The sequence below is a fragment of the Schistocerca cancellata genome, chromosome 8, assembly GCF_023864275.1.
Source record: "Schistocerca cancellata isolate TAMUIC-IGC-003103 chromosome 8, iqSchCanc2.1, whole genome shotgun sequence".
NCBI classification, from domain to species: Eukaryota; Metazoa; Arthropoda; class Insecta; order Orthoptera; family Acrididae; genus Schistocerca; species Schistocerca cancellata.
In genome coordinates this window covers 445,030,405-445,057,450 of record NC_064633.1, presented here as the reverse complement: position 1 = coordinate 445,057,450, position 27,046 = coordinate 445,030,405, and the positions used below count along the sequence as shown (strand labels likewise).

Below are 27,046 nucleotides of genomic sequence, written 5' to 3'. Positions count from 1 at the left end.
AGTCTGTAAATAGTGGAAGTTTAATTTTAAATCTTGTACATAATTTGACTCTTCTTAACTGAGGATCATTGAAATGAATAATTTACTTTAATTTTTGACAATACTTGGTTGTAATAGCCAAGTAACTAGCTACTGTATGAATGTTGGATTTAATGAAAGCAGATGTAAGTATTAAACCTGTAAATATTAGAAGTTTAATTTTAACTCATGTACATATTTTTACTGTTTATTGACTGATTATCATTAAAATTAATGAAACTCAAGTTTTTCTAATTACATTTTTGTAATGTGTTTATCTGAAGTATTTCACACCCAGGAGGATCCCCTCTTTTGTGGGCCTATGGAATGAATAATTAATCTAATATAATCTAATAAAATTTAAAGAGCTGACACTACAGCGGTGAATCAAATCATTTCAGATATCTTGATATAAATGATACAGTATCGATACGGAGCAACTGGACTGGACTAGGAATTTTCTAACTTTCATTTCAAGAGCAGAAACCTACGAAATAACGGAGGGACTCCACTAATTGTACAATCAGACAGCACTGAATTTTGGAACAATTTCTCAAGCACATGTAAAGCAGTCACCAGCTAGATGATTTGTTTCAACCACATAGTGTCTGTGCCACAGATCCGATTTACCATTATCCATTCAGCTAGCTATGAGTGGATCTACAATTTAACTAAGATTGTTAATTAGGATGGTGTTTGTTAATTCTTCACATTCAAAATATTTTGGAGGAGTGAATCACATATCACCTTGTAGGAAATAGAAAGTATGTGCTCCTTGCAGGGTGCTCAAAAAAATGATAGTATTAAAAGTGAAATTCAGACAGAATTTTAAACAATATTGACTTATAAGGTTGGGGAGATGGTCATGGGTAGATTCCGGTTACACGACGCGCGAACGGACCGAGTGATGAATTGGTAATTGCAGCATTTCTTCGCAGTGTCAGTGGATGCAAAGTGATCTGAAGGAGACTTTAAGACCATATATACTTTCTGACACGCACACATCAGACGTTGAAACAGATTTTCAACGGCGTAGAACCGGTATTTTGGCTTTAGCTCATTAATTTACTACGCAGTCCATTAATTTACTACATACTATTTGCCAGAATTTTTTTAAATAACGCTTTAGCCTTACCAGTTCGTGAGAACTTTTCATGGACACTGTGCTAACGACATACCAACATTACTGTAACCAGAAACTGAACTACTGTATTTATAAACATGCGCCTTTACCATTGCTTTCATGTGTGTGGAAGTGGCGATGGTTACCTGTTCGGGTTTCGAAGGCGACTTCTGCCCTGTTTTGGTGAAAATGTCGACGGAGCCGTCGTCTGGAACGTAACCGAAGAAAGACATGTCGAGCTTCCTGGGTTGTGGTCTGTTCTCTCCTAGTCCGGGAATCCAGCCAGCCATATTTACTCACTCTGAAACACGCAAACAAGAACAAGGAACTGTTAATGGTTATTTATCAGTTCAGTGTTCACTTACATACGGGGTTTTATGGGTACAAGTGCAGATATTTTTATTGGTGGCTAACGACAGAGTACTCAATAGCATTACATCATTATTTACTTTATTTGCAGTCTACTAACTATAGCTATTAGGAATGGTATGTTTTTAGATTAGTTAGTACATCCAAGTACATGTCACAATATCAAGCCATTAATGGTTATTTCCCTCGGGCAGCAGGTCAAGTGCTAAAGTGTGGACGACAAACGGTTAGTCTATTCTGACAGGCACAGTCCACTCAGTGACGCAATTAGGACTGCGCACGAAACATCAGGTAGTAAATTATGTGAGGTGTTTGCGGGAAGACGGTTAGAATCAGAAAAAACACCAACACAGTGAAGTGGGTACATATTAAGTTACCAACGTTCACAATATCTGCACTTATTACCCTAAACCCTGTATAAACCACTCACAAAGAATGCTAAGTGTGGGCTTAGATTTATGGGGAGAATAGAAATTAAAAAAAAACAAGCCGTATGAAATTAAACAAAAAATTCTTTCCTGTGAAATAAAAACAAAGCAATAGCCAAGAAAGAAATAAAAAAGGCAGTCTGTTCGAAATTCAACATCTTTGCACATTTATGGAAACAGAATCTACTGCTATGTAGCAGTCAATACCGTTTTGGTTCACCCTGTGCATAGTAACATGCTTGGATCTTCATTGGCATGCTGTCCGCAAGGCGGGTAACATATTGCTGCTAAAGCCTGTTCCATTTCCAGCTGGTCCCAAGCAGATCCAATCTCGTTCAGTGAGCAGATACAGCAGTCCATTTCAATTAGCTGATTGCTTGTTTAGTTGGCTGGTTTGCGGTTAAGGCACTAAACAGCGAGGTCATCAGTCCCTTAGTCAAGAAGTAGTATAACTGGAGCCACTGGGCCGGCCGGGGTGGCCGAGCGGCTCTAGGCGCTTCAGTCCGGAAGCGCGTAACTGCTACGGTCGCAGGTTCGAATCCTGCCTCGGGCATGGATATGTGTGATGTCCTTAGGTTAGTTAGGTTTAAGTAGTTCTAAGTTCTAGGGGACTGATGACCTCATACGTTGAGTCCCGTAGTCCTGAGAGCCATTTGAACCATTTTTTTTTTGGAGCCACTGACGTCCGCAAAAGTGTAACTGGATGCTGAAAGTAGTAGATGGTGCAAAATCGCGGCACTGAAGGCAATACAAAGGCCATAACTATTAGATAATTTATGGGGAAGTAAAAATACACTCCTGGAAATTGAAATAAGAACACCGTGAATTCATTGTCCCAGGAAGGGGAAACTTTATTGACACATTCCTGGGGTCAGATACATCACATGATCACACTGACAGAACCACAGGCACATAGACACAGGCAACAGAGCATGCACAATGTCGGCACTAGTACAGTGTATATCCACCTTTCGCAGCAATGCAGGCTGCTATTCTCCCATGGAGACGATCGTAGAGATGCTGGATGTAGTCCTGTGGAACGGCTTGCCATGCCATTTCCACCTGGCGCCTCAGTTGGACCAGCGTTCGTGCTGGACGTGCAGACCGCGTGAGACGACGCTTCATCCAGTCCCAAACATGCTCAATGGGGGACAGATCCGGAGATCTTGCTGGCCAGGGTAGTTGACTTACATCTTCTAGAGCACGTTGGGTGGCACGGGATACATGCGGACGTGCATTGTCCTGTTGGAACAGCAAGTTCCCTTGCCGGTCTAGGAATGGTAGAACGATGGGTTCGATGACGGTTTGGATGTACCGTGCACTATTCAGTGTCCCCTCGACGATCACCAGTGGTGTACGGCCAGTGTAGGAGATCGCTCCCCACACCATGATGCCGGGTGTTGGCCCTGTGTGCCTCGGTCGTATGCAGTCCTGATTGTGGCGCTCACCTGCACGGCGCCAAACACGCATACGACCATCATTGGCACCAAGGCAGAAGCGACTCTCATCGCTGAAGACGACACGTCTCCATTCGTCCCTCCATTCACGCCTGTCGCGACACCACTGGAGGCGGGCTGCACGATGTTGGGGCGTGAGCGGAAGACGGCCTATCGGTGTGCGGGACCGTAGCCCAGCTTCATGGAGACGGTTGCGAATGGTCCTAGCCGATACCCCAGGAGCAACAGTGTCCCTAATTTGCTGGGAAGTGGCGGTGCGGTCCCCTACGGCACTGCGTAGGATCCTACGGTCTTTGCGTGCATCCGTGCGTCGCTGCGGTCCGGTCCCAGGTCGACGGGCACGTGCACCTTCCGCCGACCACTGGCGACAACATCGATGTACTGTGGAGACCTCACGCCCCACGTGTTGAGCAATTCGGCGGTACGTCCACCCGGCCTCCCGCATGCCCACTATACGCCCTCGCTCAAAGTCCGTCAACTGCACATACGGTTCACGTCCACGCTGTCGCGGCATGCTACCAGTGTTAAAGACTGAGATGGAGCTCCGTATGCCACGGCAAACTGGCTGACACTGACGGCGGCGGTGCACAAAAGCGTGCGTGTGATCATTGCTTGTACAGCCCTCTCGCAGTGTCCGGAGCAAGTATGGTGGGTCTGACACACCGGTGTCAATGTGTTCTTTTTTCCATTTCCAGGAGTGTACATTGATCGGGACTGTATGTAGCCATAAGCAGATGATAGGTCTCCCAGGGAGTATATAAAATTGATTCCTGTCTCGTGAAGAAACATGTTCATGAGGTGGACAAGGTGTGTCCATGCATTATTTTCTCGAAAAGACGAGTCCATCAACGAAATATTGATTGTAGGGATGGAGAATGGGTTAGAGGATCTCGTCTCAGTTTTAAACTGCCCTCAAATTACCCTCGGTAGCGAGAGTAAAGCGTTCGACATCGCTACATGTTACCGGCCCAAAATGTGACTGACCTATCTCCGTGATGAACCTGTGTCACTGCATGACTGAACCTCTCATTAAAGGTGCCGTTGATGGTGCCGCCTCCACACCCTTCTACAGTCTCCAGGCTTGTAACAAATGCTCTTCGGCCTAGAGAACCGACGCCATTGATATAGACTGCACTCCAGTTATTCCCTTGCACAACTTCTTCACGCACCAAACAAAACTCATGTACTACTTGTAGGGTCAGATTTCATAATCTAGTATCCTCAGCATGACCTGATTTAATTCTACTAAATTCCATTACTCTTGTTTCACTTTCGTTGACGTTTACCTAATAACCACTTTCAAAGACATTATCGACTCAGTTCAACTGATCTTCCTTGTCATTTGTCGTCTCTGATAGACTTCCAATGTCATCGGAAAGCTTCGAAATTTTTGCTTCTATCCCAGAACTTTAATTCCCATGTCATGTTTCTCCTTGGTTACACCTTGTTCCATGTACACATTAGATGGCACCAGGGATGACTCACTCAGCACGCAACTACTGCTTCACTTTCATATCCTATGGTTCTTATAATTGCAGTCTACTTTTTGTACACGTAGTAAACAGAATTTCAAAGTGGGTATTCTAGCTACCGCTGTCAGAAGCTTTTCCTAAATATGCAGATACTATGAACGTGAATGTGCCTTTCTTTACCTATTTTGTACTATCAGTCTTAGGGTCGGTGTTGCCTAGACTCTTCCTACATTTCTCCAGAACAGAAATTGATGTTAATGTCGGTTTCTTCCAATTTTTCCATTCTTCTCTACATAAGTGTTGAAACTAAGTCATTAAATTGATGGTTCCGTAGTATTCACACCTGTCAACAACTGCCTAGTATGAAATACATGGTTCAAAATGGTTCAAATGGCTCTGAGCACTATGCGACTTAACTTCTGAGGTCATCAGTCGCCTAGAACTTAGAATTAATTAAACCTGACTAACCTAAGGACATCACACACATCCATGCCCGAGGCAGGATTCGAACCTGCGACCGTAGAGGTCGCTCAACTCCAGACTGTAGCGCCTGTAACCGCACGGCCACTCCGGCCGGCTATGAAATAGAAATTATTACACTAATCTTGAAGTCTGAGGATATTTAGTATGTCTCAAACATCTTCAATACCAGGGGGTGTCTGGTTGTCCCGAAGATCTCATACAATGTGTATATTCAAAATATCCAATCAAGGCATATCACTGATACTTAAAGAAAGACAGAGCGTACATGCGTGGGTGGGTGGGGGGAGCAGCTGTCATCCCATGCTTTTCGCAGCGTGCGCTCTTCTTCGGTCCATTCGAGCATGTTGGGGCCCACCAGAGGTAAAAATACTGCTCTGCAGCGCTGTTTTGTCGCCGAGCTGCTGTAGACTTGGCCCACCGTGTTTATTTGCTGCGGAGGAGAGCGGCAGCTCCACAAAGGCAGAAGCGCGCTGTTTGTGTGTTGGTGTTCGCTGTGCCAGATTCTCATCAGTCGCGGCCAACGCAGCCGCCGCCACTGTTTTCCACCAGTCTGAACTGAAATCCAAATCAAATCGAACGCTTTCGTCGGCATTTCTACGAGGCACGCTATGATTTTGGTTTGTTTGACGACACGTTGTCTTTGACGTCGTTAGAAGAGCTCCTATTCTGCTGGACTGAGGTTGGGATAGTCGTCTAAGACTGGAAGCGTCCAGTTGGTACTCGACTAAAGATGTTCAAGTAGCAGAGAAATTCAGCTAAATTACTGTCGTGTGGCTCCTTGTATCCTGCAAGACTTTTGACTTGGTGCTACTTCAGCAGCTTGCGTGTCTATTTCTTGTTTATTTATTCAAACAGCTTTTCAATGGACGTCACGACGTTGGTGGACTCCGTCCCATATCTTTCAATCACAGAAAATTCTGAGGTGGGCGTAATGAGTCGCATCCAAGACATCCATCTTAGCATTCGGCAACGCTGACAACTGTATATCACATTAATCTGACCGCCTGTCAAAGGCTGAGTAAGCATCTTTCGCAACGTGGACCGCTGCGAGACGTACCGGAAGAGATTCATTGAGGCATTGGAAGGTACCGACAGGGATGTGGAGCCATGTCGATTCCAGAGCCGCGGGGCAACTGCTCAAGGTTTCTTGGCTGAGGATCCATGGTGCGAACAGGCCGATCGAGGTGGTCCCACAGATTCTGTATTGGGTTTAAATGGCTAATGGTTCCAATGGCTCTGAGCACTATGGGACTTAACTTCTGAGGTCATCAGTACCCTAGAACTTAGAACTACTTAAACCTAACTAACCTAAGGACATCACACACATCCATGCCCGAGGCAGGATTCGAACCAGCAACTGGAGCGGTCGCGCGGTTCCAGACTGTAGCGCCTAGAACCGCTCGGCCACCTACGCCGGCTATTGGGTTTAAATCTGGGGTGTCTGGTGGAGAGGGGAGTACGCTAAACTCATACTTCCGCTCCTCGAATAACGCACGTATACTGCGATCTGTGTGATAGTTGCATTATTCTGCTGGCAAATGCCATCGTGCCGAGGAAATACCAGCTGGACGTAGGGGTGGACATGGTCCCCTAAGGATAGATGCATATTTGCGTTGATCCAATGTGCTTCCAGAATGATGAGATCACCCATGGAATGCCACGAAAACATTCGCCAGACCATAACGCTCCCTCCTGGTTGCATGGTTTTTCTTTTCTGACGTTTCATGCCGCAAACACCAACCGCTCTCCGTCACCTGTCGCCATTCAGGGGACGTCTAGATGCGGTATTGTCGGGCAAATTCCAGACATCGTCGCCAGTGAATAGTACTCAAAATGGGCGCGTGAACCAGGCACATGCTGCAGAAGCCCATACGCAGCAACGTTCGATGAACGCCCGTTGAGGAGACCCTGTTGGTAGCCCCTTGGATAAACTGGGCAGTCAGTTGCTAAACAGTTGCACGTCTATTCGCCCCAACACATCTCCGCGGCCGTCATTCAACCCTGCTGTCAACCGCCTGTGGTGCCTCTGTACCCCTTATTGACATTCACGGCATACTTTAACCATGGCGGCACACGAACAGTTTACAAACTTAGCTGTTTCGGGAATGCATCCAACCTTGACCCGAAAGCCACTGATCATGCCCATCTGAACGTCAGATAAATCGCTCCGTGTCTACGTTACGACAACGACTGCACTGTTTTCCGCGTCCTCCTTACGTGCTTTATATATACCGTCCACTGCGAGGTCAGACACTTGCTGTCTGAGAGTGGTTGTTGCAAGTTGACGTCTAACAAAGGTGGTAGTCACACTGATTTGACTGGATCATCTTTTCTGGCAACATATGTCTGAAAACGCAAAGTACATATCGGAAAAGTTGTCATTTCAACAGATCTCTCTGTTGTTGTTGTTGCTGTGGTCTTCAGTTCTGAGATTGGTTTGATGCAGCTCTCCATGCTACTCTATCCTGTGCAAGCTTCTTCATCTCCCATACCTACTGCAGCCTACATCCTTCTGAACCTGCTTAGTGTATTCATCTCTTGGTCTCCCTCTTCGATTTTTACTCTCCACGCTGCCCTCCAATACTAAATTGGTGATCCCTCGATGTCTCAGAACATGTCCTACCAACCGATCCCTTCTTCTAGTCAAGTTGTGCCACAAGCTCCCCTTCTCCCCAATTTTATTCAATACCTCCTTATTAGTTACGTGATGTACCCATCTAATCTTCAGCATTCTTCTGTAGCACCACATTTCGAAAGCTTCTATTCTCTTCTTATCTAAACTATTTATCGTCCACGTTTCATTTCCATACAAGGCTAAACTCCATACAAATACTTTCAAAAACGACTTCCTGACATTTAAATCTCTACTCGATGTTAACAAATTTCTCTTCTTCAGAAACGCTTTCTTTGCCATTGCCAGTCTACATTTTATATCCTTTATATCCTATCTACTTCGACCATCATCAGTTATTTTGCTCCCCAAATAGCAAAACTCCTTTACTACTTTAATGTCTCATTTCCTAATTCCCGCAGCATCACCCAACTTAATCCGACTACATTCCATTATACTAGTTTTGCTTTTGTTGATGTTATCTTATACCCTCCTTTCAAGACACTGTCCATTTCGTTCAACAGCTCTTCCAAGTCCTTTGCTGTCTCTGACAGAATTACAATGTCATCGGCGAACCTCAAAGTTTTTATTTCTTCTCCATGGATTTTAATACCAACTCCGAACTTTTCTTTCGTTTCCTTTACTGCTTGCGCAATATACAGATTGAATAATATCGGGGATAGGCTACAACCCTGTCTCAGTCCCTTCCCAACCACTGCTACCTTTTCATACCCCTCGACTCTTATAACTGCCATCTGCTTTCTGTACAAATTGTAAATAGCCTATCGCTCCCTGTATTTTACCCCTGCCACCTTCAGAATTTGAAAGAGAGTATTCTAATCAACATTGTCAAAAGATTTCTCTAAGTCTACAAATGCTAGAAACATAGGTTTGTCTTTCCTTAATCTTTCTTCTAAGATAAGTCGTAGGGTCAGTATTACCGCACATGTTCCAACATTTCTACGGAATCCAAACTGATCTTCCCCGAGGTCGGCTTCTATCAGTTTTTCCATTCGTCTGTACAGAATTCGCGTTAGTATTTTGCAGCTGACACTTATTAAACTGATAGTTCGATAATTTTAACATCTGTCAACACCTGCTTTCTTTGGGATTGGAATTATTATATTCTTCTTGAAGTCTGAGGGTATTTCGCCTGTCTCATACATTTTGCTCAGCAGATGGTAGAGTTTTGTGAGGACTGGCTCTCCCAAGGCTGTCAGTAGTTCTATGGAATGTTGTCTACTCCTGGTGCCTTGTTTCGACTTAGATCTTTCCGTGCTCTGTCAAACTCTTTACGCAGTATCATCTTCATCTACATCCTCTTCCATTTCCATAATATTGTCCTCAAGTACATCGCCTTTGTATAGACCCTCTATATACTCCTTCCACCTTTCTGCTTTCCCTTCTTTGCTTAGAACTGGATTTCCATCAAAGCTCTTGATATCATGCAAGTGGTTCTCCTTTCTCCATAGGTCTCGTTAATTTTCCTGTAGGCAGTATCTATCTTACCGCTAGTGAGATAAGCCTCTACATCCTTGCATTTGTCCTCTAGCCATCCCGGCTTAGCCATTTTGCACTTCCTGTCGATCTCATTTTTGAGACGTTTGTATTCATTTTTGCCTGCTTCATTTACTGCATTTTTAGATTTTCTCCTTTCATCCATTAAATTCAATATTTCTTCTGTTACCCAAGGTTTTCTACTAGCCCTCGTCTTTTTACCTACTTGATCCTCTGCTGCCTTCACTATTTCATCCCTCAAAGCTACCCATTCTTCTTCTACTGTATTTCTTTCACCCGTTCCTGTCAATTGTTTCCTTATGCTCTCCCTGAAATCTTGTACAACCTCTGGTTCTTTCAGTTTATCCAGGTCTCATCTCCTTAAATTCCCACCTTTTTGCAGTTTCTTCAGCTGCTTCCACCCTTGACCCGAAAGCCATTGATCATGCCCATCTGAACGTCAGATAAATCGCTCCGTGCCTGCGTTACGACAACGACTGTACTGTTTTCCACGTCCTCCTTACGTGCTTTATATATACCTTCCACTGCGAGGTCAGACACCTGCTGTCTGAGAGTGGTTGTTGCACGTTGACGTCTAACAAAGGTGGTGGTCATACTGATGTGACTGGATCGTGTTTTCTGAAAACTAAAAGTACAGTTTGGAAAAATTGTCATTTTGACAGGTCTCTCTACTACTCTGAAGTTACCTAATGGTGTGAGGTGGAGGAGGTTACTTTGTGTACCACTATCACCTCCCCCCTTACCAATTCCAGTTGCGAATGGTGCACGAAAATAATACTTGTTGGTACTCCTTCTTCTGAGATCGAATATACCTCATTTTACTCTTACGGTCGTTTCATGCGGTGTACGTCGTAGGAAGGAGTATGCTGGTGCACTCTTCTAGGAGAATTTTAAATGTAAACCACATTGTGACGCACAACTCTGTTTGGCGTTAGCCATTGGATTTTGATGATCATTTCCCTGACGCTTTCACGGTTATTGAACGGACCTGTGACAAAAAGTGAAGTTCTTCTTTGGATCTTCTCTATTTCTTCAGTCATAAAAATCTGGTAAGGGCTTCATACCGACGTGCAATATTCGAACTGTAGTACACATGTAAGGACACGGTGTGATGTCACCGCCAGACACCACACTTGCTAGGTGGTAGCCTTTAAATCAGCCGCGGTCCGTTAGTATACGTCGGACCCGCGTGTCGCCACTATCGGTGATTGCAGACCGAGCGCCGCCACACGGCAGGTCTAGTCTAGAGAGACTCCCTAGCACTCGCCCCAGTTCTACAGCCGACTTTGCTTGCGATGGTTCACTGCCTACATACGCTCTCATTTGCAGAGACGACAGTTTAGCATAGCCTTCAGCTACGTCATTTGCTACGACCTAGCAATGCGCCATATTCAGTTACTAACAGATAATATTGTGAATCATGTATCGTCAAGAGCGACGTTCATCATTAATGGATTAAAGTTAAGCATCAAACTAATTACGTCCGCTTTCTGAATTCTAATTCCTTGTCATGTTCCAGACTTCACGCCAGTATAGTTCTTCCCTCCTCACGCCACCCTGGGTGAGCTAAAACGCGTGCATTTCGGCGTCTATTCGTAACACGGTGTTGGCTCTTCTGCCAACTACGACACTTGGCTTATTGTGATTTCTGTTAAGGATGTTAATATAGATAACAGTTCATGCACTTTACACCATTTGACTATGTACGGAGCTTCGCGCACGTTTAGTTTTGCTGTATTCTTACACTGAAAAGACTCAGTTCGGACGATGACATGGGTACATGCAGATAGAGTTTAAAGTTTGACACGTTCTGAAACAAAATTATCAGTTGATAATGGCCTTAAGGCCAAAATTATTACAGTGAAATAAATATTTATACAGTCAATGGCAAGTATGATGTTCTTCAAAAAATTTCACGAGGCGTTAATTTTTTTTCTTTTAATTAATTTGTGTGTGTCGGGAGGGGAAGGGGTGTCAGCGAGAAAGACTTTTAGTTTGAAATTATATTTAAATTTTGATGGCAGTCACCAAATGCTCTCATTCTTAAATAGTGGATGAATATAGTCGGGGTAATTTGCGCGTAATGAGTTACGCTGTCCCAAGATATATACATTGTTTCTAACTGTAATATTTGCCTTCCTGTGCTGAACCTTTAATGTAGGCTTACACCCCTTAACGCGTAGATTATGACGGCATTTTAAATTTTCAATTATTTCGATAATTACGCGAAATATTGAATATCAATTTTTTTGTTTCCCTTGGAAGCCGTTAGATGATGATTCTGGTAATTCTAGCATTTACTTTCATTTTGTTCTACAATGGCAGGTGAAGACTTCATATTTTGATCGTTTTAATGATTGAAGCACAAATATTGAAATAAAATTTCAATTAAGATTGATATTTTTATAATAATTTTCAGGTACTGTATATTAAAAATACTACAAAAAGTACTCTTAGCAACATTTAATTTTCAGTCTTTCTCGTTTTTGATTTCTTCGTAGAATCTTCATCTTTACTCTTCAACATCCAACAACAGTTGACCATCATACTTCCATTTCTGCCTGCCTTTCTACCTTTTCTCCTTATCTTTAATGTTCTGGTGGAAGCATTCTGCTTGCTCTTCACATGATGAGCCAGATTTCCAGGGAAGTGATCAGTAGCAGGGTGGTTAGAAACAATCTAAAAAGCTTGTAAGGGTGCTGCAGGGCAGGTTGGGCTGAGAAACAACTGTTAACCAAAAAAATTCGATACGTTGCACCATTTCCGAGTTAACTGGGATTGAAGTTAGCCGATCAGGCCATTGTACGCACAAATTCAAGAAGCCCGCCAGAGATGGTGTCGCCAAATACACTCCTGGAAATTGAAATAAGAACACCGTGAATTCATTGTCCCAGGAAGGGGAAACTTTATTGACACATTCCTGGGGTCAGATACATCACATGATCACACTGACAGAACCACAGGCACATAGACACAGGCAACAGAGCATGCACAATGTCGGCACTAGTACAGTGTATATCCACCTTTCGCAGCAATGCAGGCTGCTATTCTCCCATGGAGACGATCGTAGAGATGCTGGATGTAGTCCTGTGGAACGGCTTGCCATGCCATTTCCACCTGGCGCCTCAGTTGGACCAGCGTTTGTGCTGGACGTGCAGACCGCGTGAGACGACGCTTCATCCAGTCCCAAACAAGCTCAATGGGGGACAGATCCGGAGATCGTGCTGGCCAGGGTAGTTGACTTACACCTTCTAGAGCACGTTGGGTGGCACGGGATACATGCGGACGTGCATTGTCCTGTTGGAACAGCAAGTTCCCTTGCCGGTCTCGGAATGGTAGAACGATGGGTTCGATGACGGTTTGGATGTACCGTGCACTATTCAGTGTCCCCTCGACGATCACCAGTGGTGTACGGCCAGTGTAGGAGATCGCTCCCCATACCATGATGCCGGGTGTTGGCCCTGTGTGCCTCGGTCGTATGCAGTCCTGATTGTGGCGCTCACCTGCAAGGCGCCAAACACGCATACGACCATCATTGGCACCAAGGCAGAAGCGACTCTCATCGCTGAAGACGACACGTCTCCATTCGTCCCTCCATTCACGCCTGTCGCGACACGCGACACGCGGTCTTGGCGTGCATCCGTGCGTCGCTGCGGTCCGGTCCCAGGTCGACGGGCACGTGCACCTTCCGCCGACCACTGGCGACAACATCGATGTACTGTGGAGACCTCACGCCCCACGTGTTGAGCAATTCGGCGGTACGTCCACCCGGCCTCCCGCATGCCCACTATACGCCCTCGCTCAAAGTCCGTCAAATGCACATACGGTTCACGTCCACGCTGTCGCGGCATGCTACCAGTGTTAAAGACTGCGATGGAGCTCCGTATGCCACGGCAAACTGGCTGACACTGACGGCGGCGGTGCACAAATGCTGCGCAGCTAGCGCCATTCGACGGCCAACACCGCTGTTCCTGGTGTGTCCGCTGTGCCGTGCGTGTGATCATTGCTTGTACAGCCCTCTCGCAGTGTCCGGAGCAAGTATGGTGGGTCTGACACACCGGTGTCAATGTGTTCTTTTTTCCATTTCCAGGAGTGTATGTTCTTCGTTTGGTTTCCTAAAGCACAACAAGTCAGCGATAAAAAACTGGACATGGGACGATAGTAAGGATCGCATCCGAGCCAAAGTTTGGTCAGTCTCGTGTGCTATCATCTGCGCTGTGAGAACAACTGATGCTAATTGTTTATGGCAGATCGCTCGAATTTGCGCTCGTGAGCTTTTGCACTCAACCCAGTTTCTTGTGATTTTCCAACATAATTTTCGTCTAATTCTTGCAATCTAGATGTTATTCCCTAGAAAGTATTCAGTAACAGAACTATAATCAAGTGAATACACCTTTTTCTCTAACATTCTTTGTATTCTCAAATTTGCGATCTTTCATCAATTTGTGAGCTTGAGGACAAACAAAAATTCCAGCTCTTCAGTGGGTCTTAACTGATGAAGGGAAATTTCAAAGAATGGTACTTACAGCACGAAGAGCCGTTACAAACTCTTTCATCACAACCAGTTTGATATGTACTGTTGGAAACAATATTTTTATGGCTTAGATGCGGTTCATGCAAGATATTTTTAGTCTTAGGCACAAAATGTCTCCGATGTGGCCAAACGTGGCGCTCCAATGTCTGCTTTGACAAGATGCTGCACTCACACAAAAAATAGGCATTTTAGTATACCTATTTTGCTGACCTAATGAAATTCTTATAACGAAAAATAAAATAAATTTCGTTCCTATATGAAAAATCTGCACGCGATTGAAGAAAAGTAAGAACAGTTTTGAAATCACCATAAGAAAGGTACTTACGAACACACATTTATGTTCAACCATCTGATACATTGCAGACTGCTGCAATAGATTGTTGAAGAGAGGTGCCAGCCAGTCAAGATTAGCTCGGGAACGTAGTTGGAAATGCCATAATATCGGACATTAAAATGAACAGCGATGTCATCAGAAAATTTTCCTTTAGTTGACAGGGAAGAAGGCGGTGTGCACAGAAGAACGGCGGTAACGCAGAAAACTTGAGATACAGCACAAAGCGTGGAATATATTCCTTTATTCAAATGACTTTGAATGCTCCTGAAGGTCTAGCAACCAACCAATTTGTATCCGAAATAGCTGGGTTAGTTAAAGAATCTTCGGGATTTAAAGAATGCGATCGGGAAAGCATTCAAGATAGGCTCGAATGTGGTTTTGACGGACGATGAAATGATTGCCCGTGCCATCAACGACGAAGACCCCTGTGACGACGCTGCAGTCTGGTAACAAAGCTCTGCTGAAAAAAGGCCATCCAATGAGTAAGCTTTTCGCTGGATTGAAACGGCGATGAAGTAGTTATAACGAAAAGAAGAATGTGATGTAGTCCAGTTTGTGAGGTATAGCGAGAAAAGCGTCTCAACTGAAGCAAAAACAAATTTTGGACTTGTTTTCATAAACTGCAGGTCTACTTTAAGGACCATTTTGCACTCTTCCAAATAGGCTACGTAGTCAGTTTACTGCGTTATTCGTAAGACATGTTACACAAATTACGTGTTTACAATTTTGCTTTTAATTTAGTGTTTGTTTTATATTTGTACTGTCCTTTTCCCTGAGGCTTCGTCCGTGTATACGTTCGACACATACAAGATGACTCAAAAGACCGTAAACATTTGAAAAATTCAGTACTTCACGGAATAATGTAGACAGGTAAAAATTGACACACATGCTTGAAATGACATGGGGTTTTACTGAACCGAAAAGGTGCACAAAATGACCAAAAAAATCTTCAAATGATACGAAAGCGATAATTAACAACAGACTTTTATCAAAGACGATGTTCTTTGTAGCAAATACCCGGCATGTCGGCCGTCATTCATCAACAATACCTTTAGTCGAGGAATTATGTGTAAAATTCTGTAACGTATTGACATACCTCGCTCCCGTCGCGCTGACAGTTTGAAAATCAGCACCCCACATTTCCTCGAAGAAAGCGCCATCTGTTTGGCAATTTATGCACTCGTTTTGGTTTCAATAGACCCCATGTCATTTCAGACTGTGTGTCAAGTTTTACCTCTTTACCGACATTATTCCGTGAAGTGAATTACTGCAGCCGCGCGTTCTCGGGTGCCTTACCACGGTTCGCGCGGCTTCCCCCCCGCCCCCCCCCCCCTCCTCCCGTGGGAGGTTCGAGTCCTCTCTCGGGCGTGGGTGTACCGTAAATATCAGGAATCCGGTAAAACATCAAATCTCCGACATCTCTGCGACCGGAAAAAGATCCTGCAAGAACTGGACCAACGACGACTGAAAAGAATCGTTCAACGCTACGAACGTGCAACCCTTCCGCAAACTGCTGCAGATTTCATTGCTGGGCCATCAGCAAATGTCAGCGTGCGAACCATTAAACGAAACATCATCGATATGGGATTTCGGAGCGGAAGGACCACTCATGTACCCTTGATGACAGCACGACACAAAGCTTTATGCCTCTCCTAGGCCCGTCAACACCGACATTGGACTGTTGATGACTGTAAGCATATTGCCTGGTCGGACGAAACTCGTTTCAAATTGTACCGAGAGGATGGGCGTGTACGGGTATGGAGACAAGTTTATGAATACATGGACCCTGCATGTCCGCAGGGGAGTTTTCAAGCTGGTGGAGGCTCTGTAATGGTGTTGAGTGTATCCAATTGAAGTGATATGGGACCCCTGATAGATCTAGATATGACTCTGACAGGTGACACGTATGTAAGCACCCTGTCCAATCACCTGCATCCATTCATGTGCATTGTGCATTCCGACGAACTGGTCGGTTCCAAAAGGAAAATGTGACACCCCATACGTCCAGAATTGCTACAGAGTGGCTCCAGGAACACTCTTCTGAGTTTAAACGCTTCCGCTAGTCACCAAACTCCCCAGACATAAACATTATTGAGCGTATCTGGGATGCCTTGCTTCGTGCTGTTCAGAAGAGAGATCCAACCCCTCGTACTCTTACGGATTTATGGACCGCCCTGCAGGATTCATGGTGTCAGTTCCTTCCAGCACTAATTCAGACATTAGTCGAGTCACTGTCACGTCGTCTTGCTGCAGTTCTGTGTACTCGCAGGGGCCCTACATGATATTACGTAGGTGTACCAGTTTCTTTGGCTCTTCAGTGCAGTTCATTTGATTAAAGCGCCTGTGCCTGGGTTGCAGGTAGGATCCTCCATTTCCTTCCATGCTGTGGTGCTATTCCATTACAGCTGGAGGGCTTCTTCAACGCTGTTCCAATTTAGGAGGAATACCAAGTGGGTCGAGGCGTGAAAGGAAATTTGGATTGTGTGTGTGTGTGATTTCCTAAGGGATGAAACTGATGAGGTCGACGTCCCTAGACTTACACACTAGTTAAACTAACTTAAACTGACTTATGCTAAGAACAACACACAACCCATGCCCGAGGGTGGACTCCAACCTATGGCGGTAGGGACCGTGCAATCCGTGACGTGGCGCCCCTAAGCGCGCGGCCACTCCACGCAGTGTAATTTAAAGGGAAGGGTGCTGGACTAGTGTATGTAGATGTAAAACCCCACTGTGCTAGGGTAGCGTAGTGGTTAGCTCCTTTGCTTAGTGACCAACAGACCCGTGTTCGAATCCCAGTGTTGGTACAAATATTCATTTGTCGCTTCAGTCTGCACATATACACTCCTGGAAATTGAAATAAGAACACCGTGAATTCATTGTCCCAGGAAGGGGAAACTTTATTGACACATTCCTGGGGTCAGATACATCACATGATCACACTGACAGAACCACAGGCACATAGACACAGGCAACAGAGCATGCACAATGTCGGCACTAGTACAGTGTATATCCACCTTTCGCAGCAATGCAGGCTGCTATTCTCCCATGGAGACGATCGTAGAGATGCTGGATGTAGTCCTGTGGAACGGCTTGCCATGTCATTTCCACCTGGCGCCTCAGTTGGACCAGCGTTCGTGCTGGACGTGCAGACAGCGTGAGACGACGCTTCATCCAGTCCCAAACATACTCAATGGGGGACAGATCCGGAGATCTTGCTGGCCAGGGTAGTTGACTTACACCTTCTAGAGCACGTTGGGTGGCACGGGATACATGCGGACGTGCACTGTCCTATTGGAACAGCAAGTTCCCTTGCCGGTCTAGGAATGGTAGAACGATGGGTTCGATGACGGTTTGGATGTACCGTGCACTATTCAGTGTCCCCTCGACGATCACCAGTGGTGTACGGCCAGTGTAGGAGATCGCTCCCCACACCATGATGCCGGGTGTTGGCCCTGTGTGCCTCGGTCGTATGCAGTCCTGATTGTGGCGCTCACCTGCACGGCGCCAAACACGCATACGACCATCATTGGCACCAAGGCAGAAGCGACTCTCATCGCTGAAGACGACACGTCTCCATTCGTCCCTCCATTCACGCCTGTCGCGACACCACTGGAGGCGGGCTGCACGATGTTGGGGCGTGAGCGGAAGACGGCCTAACGGTGTGCGGGACCGTAGCCCAGCTTCATGGAGACGGTTGCGAATGGTCCTCGCCGATACCCCAGGAGCAACAGTGTCCCTAATTTGCTGGGAAGTGGCGGTGCGGTCCCCTACGGCACTGCGTAGGATCCTACGGTCTTGGCGTGCATCCGTCGATGCGGTCCGGTCCCAGGTCGACGGGCACGTGCACCTTCCGCCGACCACTGGCGACAACATCGATGTACTGTGGAGACCTCACGCCCCACGTGTTGAGCAATTCGGCGGTACGTCCACCCGGCCTCCCGCATGCCCACTATACGCCCTCGCTCAAAGTCCGTCAACTGCACATACGGTTCACGTCCACGCTGTCGCGGCATGCTACCAGTGTTAAAGACTGCGATGGAGCTCCGTATGCCATGGCAAACTTGCTGACACTGACGGCGGCGGTGCACAAATGCTGCGCAGCTAGCGCCATTCGACGGCCAACACCGCGGTTCCTGGTGTGTCCGCTGTGCCGTGCGTGTGATCATTGCTTGTACAGCCCTCTCGCAGTGTCCGGAGCAAGTATGGTGGGTCTGACACACCGGTGTCAATGTGTTCTTTTTTCCATTTCCAGGAGTGTATATCGTAGATGCCTGAGAGTTGAAAAGGGCTCTTGAACCATAAGTTTTGTTTGGATCCCCGGAAAGTTAACGTATTATGTGCCCTGTACAATACACGGTCTATGGACCCTTCTTCTTCACCGAGAGAACTGCCAGTAGTATCACCTATATCGACATGCTACTGCTTTGGCTCTTGTCACAATCTGAAAATGATACCAGGAATCTCATCTTCCAACGAGATGGGCCCCTCCACATTTCTACAAGTATGTACCTGAACGAGGCATAGCCACATCGCTGGACAGACCATGTCGCGGCCGCTGACCGGTTGATAGTCGAGTGGGCAACGCGGCCGCCGAACTGGAAGCGATGCGATTTTTTTGTTGTGAGGTTACATCAACGGTAGCGTATATGTTCCACCCCTACCATACTGCCTCGAAGACTTGCGACGACACGGGATCGCAGCAGCTGCTCTTACAGTCACTCCTGATTTGCTGGACTGGGTACTGGCAGAATTAAAGTACCGATTACGTATGTGCCGTCTGATGACCGATGGACACATAGAACATTTAAAAACGCTTTAAAGAAAACCTCTGAAAGTTTCTCTTTCATATAATGTGTCATTTCTGATGTTATTAGTGGCCATTAATCCATATACATTTTAAAAAATGTTTCATGGACTTTACACACTCCAAGACAAGAAAAACGACGCTCAACGAAGGAATTATCCCAATGGGACAAAAAAATGATTACAATTTCAGAAAAAAACTAGGTGATTTATTCAAGAGAGAGAGAGAGAGAGCTTCACAAATTGAGGAAGTCAATAACGTGTTGGTCCACCCCTGGCCCTTATGCAAGCAGTTATTCTACTTGCCATCGATTAATAATGTTGTCGGATGTCCTCATGAAAAATATGATGTCGAATTCTGTCCAGTTGGCACGTTAGATCGTCAAAATTTCGAGTTTATTGGAGGGCCCTGCTCATAATGCTCCAAACTTTCAGTTGGGGGTAGATCCGGAAACCTTGCTGGCCAAGATGGGTTTTGGAAAGCATGGAGACAAGAAGCAGAAACTCTCGCTGTTTTCGGGAGGGCATCATCTTGCTGAAACGTCAGCCCAGAATGACTTGCCTTGAAGGGCAACAAAACGGGGCGTAGATCATCGTCGACGTACTGTAAAGGAGCAGCGAATGAGAACTGAAGGAGTTCTGCTATGAAAAGAAATAACACCCTAGACCATCACACCTGGTTGTCCGGCTGTACGGCTGGAAACAGTCAGGTTGGTGTCTCGGCGCTTTCTGGGGCATCTCCATAAACGTATTTGGCTTGGAATGGAATATAAATGTCTTCAGCGAAGCGTCACACTTCGAACTGAGCCTCAATGACCGGCAAAGATGTGTCTTGAGATGCCCCAGACAGTTGTGGGACCAAACTGACTGTCGCCGGCCATACGGCCCAACAACCAGGAGTGATGTTCTGGGGTGCCATTTATTTTCCTAGAAAGTCCCCTCTGGCTGTCATTCGCGGGGCCCTTAGAGCAACGGCACTTGGACTATATTCCACACCTCATTTTGTTGTCTTTATGGCAAGCCATTCTGGGCTTGGGCCTACATTTCTGCAACGTAATGCTCTCCCACATACGGCAAGAGTTTATACTGCTTGTCTTCGTGTTGGCCAAACCTTCCTTTGGCCGGCAATGTCGCCGGATCTCTCCCCAGTTGAGAACTTTTGGAGCACGATGGGCAGAGCCCTATAACCAGCTCGGGATTTTCACGATCCATCGCATCGATTGAAATTTTGCAGGATATCCCTCAGGTGGACATCCTACAACTCTATGAATCAGTGCCAAACAAAACAACTACTTGCATAAGGGAGCCGGCCAGTGTGGCCGAGCGGTTCTAGGCGCTTCAGTCTGGAACAGCGCGACCGCTATGGTCGCAGGCTCGAATCCTGCCTCGGGCATGGATGTGTGTGATAGGTTGGTTAGGTTTAAGTAGTTATAAGTTCTAGGGGACTGATGACCTCAGATGTTAAGTCCCATTGTGCTCAGAGCCATTTTTTTCCTTTTTTTGCGTAAGGGACAGAGGTGGAGCAACGCGTTGTTGATGTGCTCAATTTGAAAAGCTCTTTCTCTTGAATAAACCATCCAATTTTTTTCTGAAACCGTAATTATTTGTACATCACATCTACCGATTTCCATCCGATTCGAATAATTCCTTCGTGTTGTGTCTTTTTTCTTTTATTTATTTCTTGATTACCCACCTGGGGATGTAGCCACATGTCCATAAACTGTAGCGTTCCGCGTTTAAGGAAACAGTGACGTGGACTTTTTGTGTAACCTGTGACGTGGCGTTGAGCAGAGACGAGCACGGGCGGTTGAGACCACTTCCCGCGTCTGTCAGCGTGGTACAGGCTGTAAACAAGTCGATGCTGCGCGCTAAATGGGGGTGGTGGGGAGGGGGGGGGGGGAGGGAGACGCCCAGTTCCGCCGTTCCGCTGAAAGGCACTTCGCTTTGTTTACTGGACTCGCTCGAGGTGCCCGCATCTGTTTCCTTTTTCTTTTTAGGTGCTGCTCCTCCTGTATACAAAAGCGAGGCGCCCCGTGTGTATTGCGCCTTCCCACGCAGCTGTCGCAGGACGCTGTAGCTAAAGTGCTCCATTATCCCTACAGTTTCTCGGTTGGAATATGAAATATGACTGCCGACAGGTACCCACAAGGGAAACTCAAGTTTACGCCAGCTTGTCTAACAGCGTATGAATTGACGACGGGTTGTCTCTTCTAGGCCGGTGCCGTGTTTCCTAATTTTCAACAAGTCTTTGAAACAGTTCGGCACAGCGTTTTTTTTTTTCTGAGTCACCAATCTTGCGACTGGTTTGATGCCGTTCATCACGAATTCCACTGTTGTGCCAAGCTCTTCATCTCAGGGTAGCATCTGCACATTACATCCTTAGTTTTGTGGGTTGTATTCCAATCTCTGTCTTTCCTTACAGTTTTTACCCCCCCCTCCCCCTCGCACTCCATTGGCTCCCAGGAAGTTATTCCCGCTGTCTTAAATAATGATCTACCATCCTGTCCCTTCTTCTTGCCAGAGTTTTCTATACGTTCCTTCCTTCGTCAATTCTGCGGACAATCCCTTCATTCCTTACATTATTAGCATACATACACTACTGGCCATTAAAGTTGCTACACCAAGAAGAAATGCAGATGATAAACGGGTATTCACTGAACAAATATATTATACTAGAACTGACATGTGATTACATTTTCACGCAGTTTGGGTGCATAGATCCTGAGAAATCAGTACCCAGAACAACCACCTCTGGCGGTAATAACGGCCTCGATGCGTCTGGGCATTGAGTCAAACAGAGCTTGGATGGCGTGTACAGGTACAGCTGCCCATGGAGCTTCAACACGATACCACAGTTCATCAAGAGTAGTGACTGGCGTATTGTGAGGAGCCAGTTGCTCGGCCACCATTGACCAGACGTTTTCAATTGGTGAGAGATCTGGAGAATGTGCTGGCCAGGGCAGCAGTCGAACATTTTCTGTATCCAGAAAGGCCCGTACAGGACCCGCAACATGCGGTCGTGCATTATCCTGCTGAAATGTAGGGTTTCGCAGGGATCGAATGAAGGGTAGAGCCACGGGTCGTAACACATCTGAAATGCAACGTCCACTGTTCAAAGTGCCGTCAATGCGAACAAGAAGTGACCGAGAGGTGTAACCAATGGCACCCTATACCATCACGCCGGGTTATACGGCTGTATGGCGATGACGAATACACGCTTCGAATGTGCGTTCACCGCGATGTCGCCAAACACGGATGCGACCGTCATGATGCTGTAAACAGAACCTGGATCTATCAGAAAAAATGACGTTTTGCCATTCGTGCACCCAGGTTCGTCATTGACTACACCATCGCAGGCGCTCCTGTCTGTGATGCAGAGTCAAGGTTAACCGCAGCCACAGTCTCCGAGCTGATAGTCCATGCTGCTGCAAACGTCGTCGAACTGTTCGTGCAGATGGTTGTTGTCTTGCAAACGTCCCCATCTGTTGACTCAGGGATCGAGACGTGGCTGCACGATCCGTTACAGCCATGCGGATAAGATGCCTGTCATCTCGACTGCTAGTGATACGAGTCCTTTGGGGTCCAGCTCTGCGTTCCGTATTACCCTCCTGAACCCATCGATTCCATATTCTGCTAACAGTCATTGGATCTCGACCAACGCGAACAGCAATGTCGCGATACGATAAACCGCAATCGCGATAGGCTACAAACCGGCCTTTATCAAAGTCGGAAACGTGATGGTACGCATTTCTCCTCCTTACACGAGGCATCACAACAACGTTTCACCAGAAAACGCCGGTCAACTGCTGTTTGTGTATGAGAAATCGGTTGGAAACTTTCCTCATGTCAGCACGTTGTAGGTGTCGCTACCGGCGCCAGTCTTGTGTGAATGCTCTGAAAATGGTTCAAATGGCTCTGAGCACTATGGGACTTAACGTCTGAGGTCATCAGTCCCCTAGAACTTAGAACTACTTAAACCTAACTAACCTAGGGACATCACAGACATCCATGCCCGAGGCAGGATTCGAACCTGCGACGGTAGCGGTCATGCGTTTCCAGACTGCAGCGCCTAGAACCGCACGACCACACTGGCCGGCTGCTCTGAACAGCTACTCATTTGCATATCACAACATCCTCTTCCTGTCGGTTAAATTTCGCGTCTGTAGCACGTCATCTTCGTGTAGTAGCAATTTTAATGGCCAGTAGTGTAATTTTCAGCATACGTGTATCTTCATAGCACAGTATCTCAAACGCTCCGACTCTCTTCCTTCTCAGTTTTTCCACAGTCGACGATTCATTACCATACAATGCTATGCACCAAAGGTACATTCCCAGAAATTTATGTCTCAGAATAAGAGCGATGTTTTGCGGTTCTAGGTGCTTCAGTCTGGAACCGCGTGACCGCTACGGTCGCAGGTTCGAATCCTGCCTCGGGCATGGATGTGTGTGATGTCCTTAGGTTAGTTAGGTTTAAGTAGTTCTAAGTTCTAGGGGACTGATGACCACAGATGTTAAGTCCCATAGCGCTCAGAGCCATTAAGACCGATGTTTGATACCAGCAAATCTCTCTCTACCAGAAAAGCCCTCTCTGCCTGTGTCAAGCTGCATTTTTGCACTCCTTGTTTCGTCCGTCATGTGTTATTTTGCTTTCAAGGCAGCAGAATTCCTTAGCGTCTTCTACTTTGCTGTCTCCCGTACTGAAGTTATCACTAATCTTATTTCTGCTACTCTCTCAATAGTTTCGTCTTTTTACGGTTTACATGCAATCCACATTCTGCACTCACTAGACTGTTCATTCCATTCAGAATTTTCCGTAATTCTTTCGTTTCATTGACGGTAGCAATTTCGTCAGAGAATCTTATCATTGATATCCTTTCACCTTGAACTGGAATCCCTCTCCTGAACCTTTCTTTTATTTCTGCGACTGATTCTTCAATGTATAGATTGAACAGTGGGGGCGAAAGACTACTGCCCTGTTTTACACCCTTTTTAATCCGAGCACTTCGTTATCGGCTTTCATTTGTGTTGTTGCGTAATAAACATAGTACGTGAATTGAAATATGCGACTGGATTGAAGACTAACTGGCAAATGAAATCTCTATGGCATTCTTCATGGGTAAGCGTAGTCGAAAGTGTAAACACTGTTCTACTTACATGTTACTGCTATTGTTCAGGATATACAGGGAGTCATAAATTATATAGACGGAAAGTATCCTAAACCGAGTATTTTGCGATATGGAACCAATGGAAAAATATGATACCTTCAATGAGTAATGCGTGACATTAATTGTGGCTCTACTGGCTACTTTTGGGAACCGTGTCTGTGTGGAATAGTTATTTATTGGCATTTTTTGCTACCACTTGCTGTTATTTCTTTTATGTTTGACTTAACATAACACAACGCGTTTCCACCATGTCTTTAGGCATTTGTGCATTCAGAAAATTTTTACTTAAAAGTAAACTGTCTTAAACCAGATTAACGTAGAGCGTTTGGTGTGCTGAAGTGCTTGTAACATGTCTGTCTACAGCTGCAGTACGTATATTTTGGCGAATAGTTTTGAACCTTCTGGTTCATTCTCAAGTTTGAACTACCGAACCTGCGCTGAAATTGCCTTATCTTAATGATAAACATCTAAGATTGGAAATACATGCATCACACAGTGACAATACATAAATATCACAATATACAGGGTGACAATTATTGAAATATGTGAAATAAAATCGTCATAAGTTCTGAACACTTTGCTCTAGGACGTTCAAATTGCACGGTTGGCCGCGGGAGCGCGGGATTAGCCGAGCGGTCTTGGGGCGCTGCAGTCATGGACTGTGCGGATGGTCCCGGCGGAAGTTCGAATCCTCCCTCGGGCATGGGCGTGTGTCTTTGCCCTTAGGATAATTTAGGTTAAGTAGGGACTGATGACCTTGGCATTTAAGTCCCATTTGAACATTTTTACCGCGGGGCATGATGGGAATTAGTATGTGCATGCGCATGGTTTTGTTTAGCGACGAAGTCCACTTTCATTTGGAAGCGTTCGTCAATAAGCGACATTGGCGCATTTCCAGTACTGAGAATCCCCATTTCGCGATCGTCTTTTTACGGTGTCCAATGTCCAGTCTCGGAAAAATCGGTGCGATATCCCTTGATGGCATGGTGACTAAGTTTTTGGAAGATGATTTCATCCCCGTTATCCAAAGTAACCCTGATTTGTACAACATGTGGTTCATGCAAGACTGATCTCGAACCCAATGAAGCAGGAGAGTGATGTCCTGGAGGAGCACTTTGGGGACCGTTTTCTGGCTCTGGGATACCCAGAGGCCACTTACATGGGCCTCGATTGGTGTACAGCAATAACCCCAAAACAATTGCTGAGCTGAAAACAGCCATTCAGGAGGTCATCGACATCATCGATGTTCTGTTGCTTCAGGAGGTCATGCAGAATTTCGCTAGTCGTCTGCGCCACATCATCTCCAGTGATGGCAGGCATATCAAATGTGTCATAACCTAAATGCGAATATATGTAATGACGTTGAATAAAGTGTGTGCACGCCGTAGTTTGTAACTAATTTATGTTTTTTTCGTATAGTTCAATAATTGTCACACTGTACATATGTTCACTATAGAAGTCAGATTCCAACTGCACTATAAGAGTGGTAACCGTTGTTTACAGGTATCGTTCTTTTTGGGCTTATTGTTGATTCACAATTAGTGGTGGACATTGGAACTGAAAGCAAACGGTGGATCAGAAGTGGGAGTCACTGATGGATCTGGAACTAGCAGTTAGTATGTCTTCTGTATATTTTAAATTGATAGCTACATGTGTTTATGTCAATATTAATGTCTATGAAGTTAATGGATGTACCTGTTATTTCCATTCTGCACTGTACGAGATAATAAGGAGCACACTGCTAAGCCATTAGTAATTAACCAGCAACCTTAACCCCTCCACAGTATTACGAAACACTGGTTGAGCATAGTCGGGGTAATTTGCACTCTAATAAAAGGTAATTTTTCACGCTTTTCAGTGTTTATGATTTCATATCTCCTGCAGTATTTGTCGTACAAATGATATAATTTTTCGGGTATATATAGTGGTATATGCGGATACTGGTTGGAAAATGTGCTGCGAACGTACTAGTAAAGAAGTAATAAATTAAAATTCCATGTCTGATGCTGAAATTTTACTGCAAGGGCAACGAAAAATGCAGTAAGAGGGTAGTCGGCGAGAAAAAGTTTTATAACGGTTTGAAATTATGTCTATTGTTTTTTGGAACTTGCTAAGTGCTCTCATGCAGGATGAATGTGGTCTGCGTAATTTGCGCGCAGTCAGCTGTGCTGTTTGAAGAATATAGACAGTCTCTGAAAGTAATACTTATCTTACTATGTTAAACATTTAATCTAAGATTATATGGGGTGGTTATAATTAAACTGCAGGCACTCACAGAGATCCAGTGTGGGCTGCAGTTATCATATGGAGGCGAAACTTTGTAGATATACTAATGCGTTAAAGTGGAAGTGATTTACGCTGGAAAAAATTAGTACCAGTTTTCGCCACCAGGTGCAATCTGACATTCGACAAGTCATAGCGTGAGTGAACAGCATGGATATCGGGAAGAGAGCCCGTGTGTTTTAAGTGAAAGTGTTTTGTATGAACGCCAACAACTGCAGCACTGCATTGAGAGAGTATCGCCAACTGAAAGGTCTGCGAAGAGGCACGATATCATTAAATAGTTTAAAAAAATAATGATATTCGAAAACAAGAGGGAGCTTGGTGTGACATGTGGAAAAGGAAGGCGTGCTATCCTGGTGGAAGCTAATGACAAGGTTTCTGTTGCTGCAACTGACCATGCTGCACGTACCTCGGGTTGTGCTAGTCCTCTTGCAGTGTCACGAGA

General features: G+C 45.5%; 1 protein-coding gene across 3 annotated transcripts in view; it reads right to left on the bottom strand.

Annotated features, from left to right (window-relative positions):
* LOC126094681 (dihydropyrimidinase-like) overlaps positions 1-27,046 on the bottom strand; it is a 346,768-nt gene that overhangs the window by 142,739 nt on the left and 176,983 nt on the right. For all 3 annotated transcript variants that reach the window (XM_049909199.1, XM_049909198.1, XM_049909201.1), the window contains exon 2: positions 1,288-1,442. In XM_049909199.1, the coding sequence (XP_049765156.1) occupies positions 1,288-1,431 (144 nt within the window). In that variant the 5' untranslated portion in view covers positions 1,432-1,442. The remainder of the gene's footprint in view (positions 1-1,287; positions 1,443-27,046) is intronic.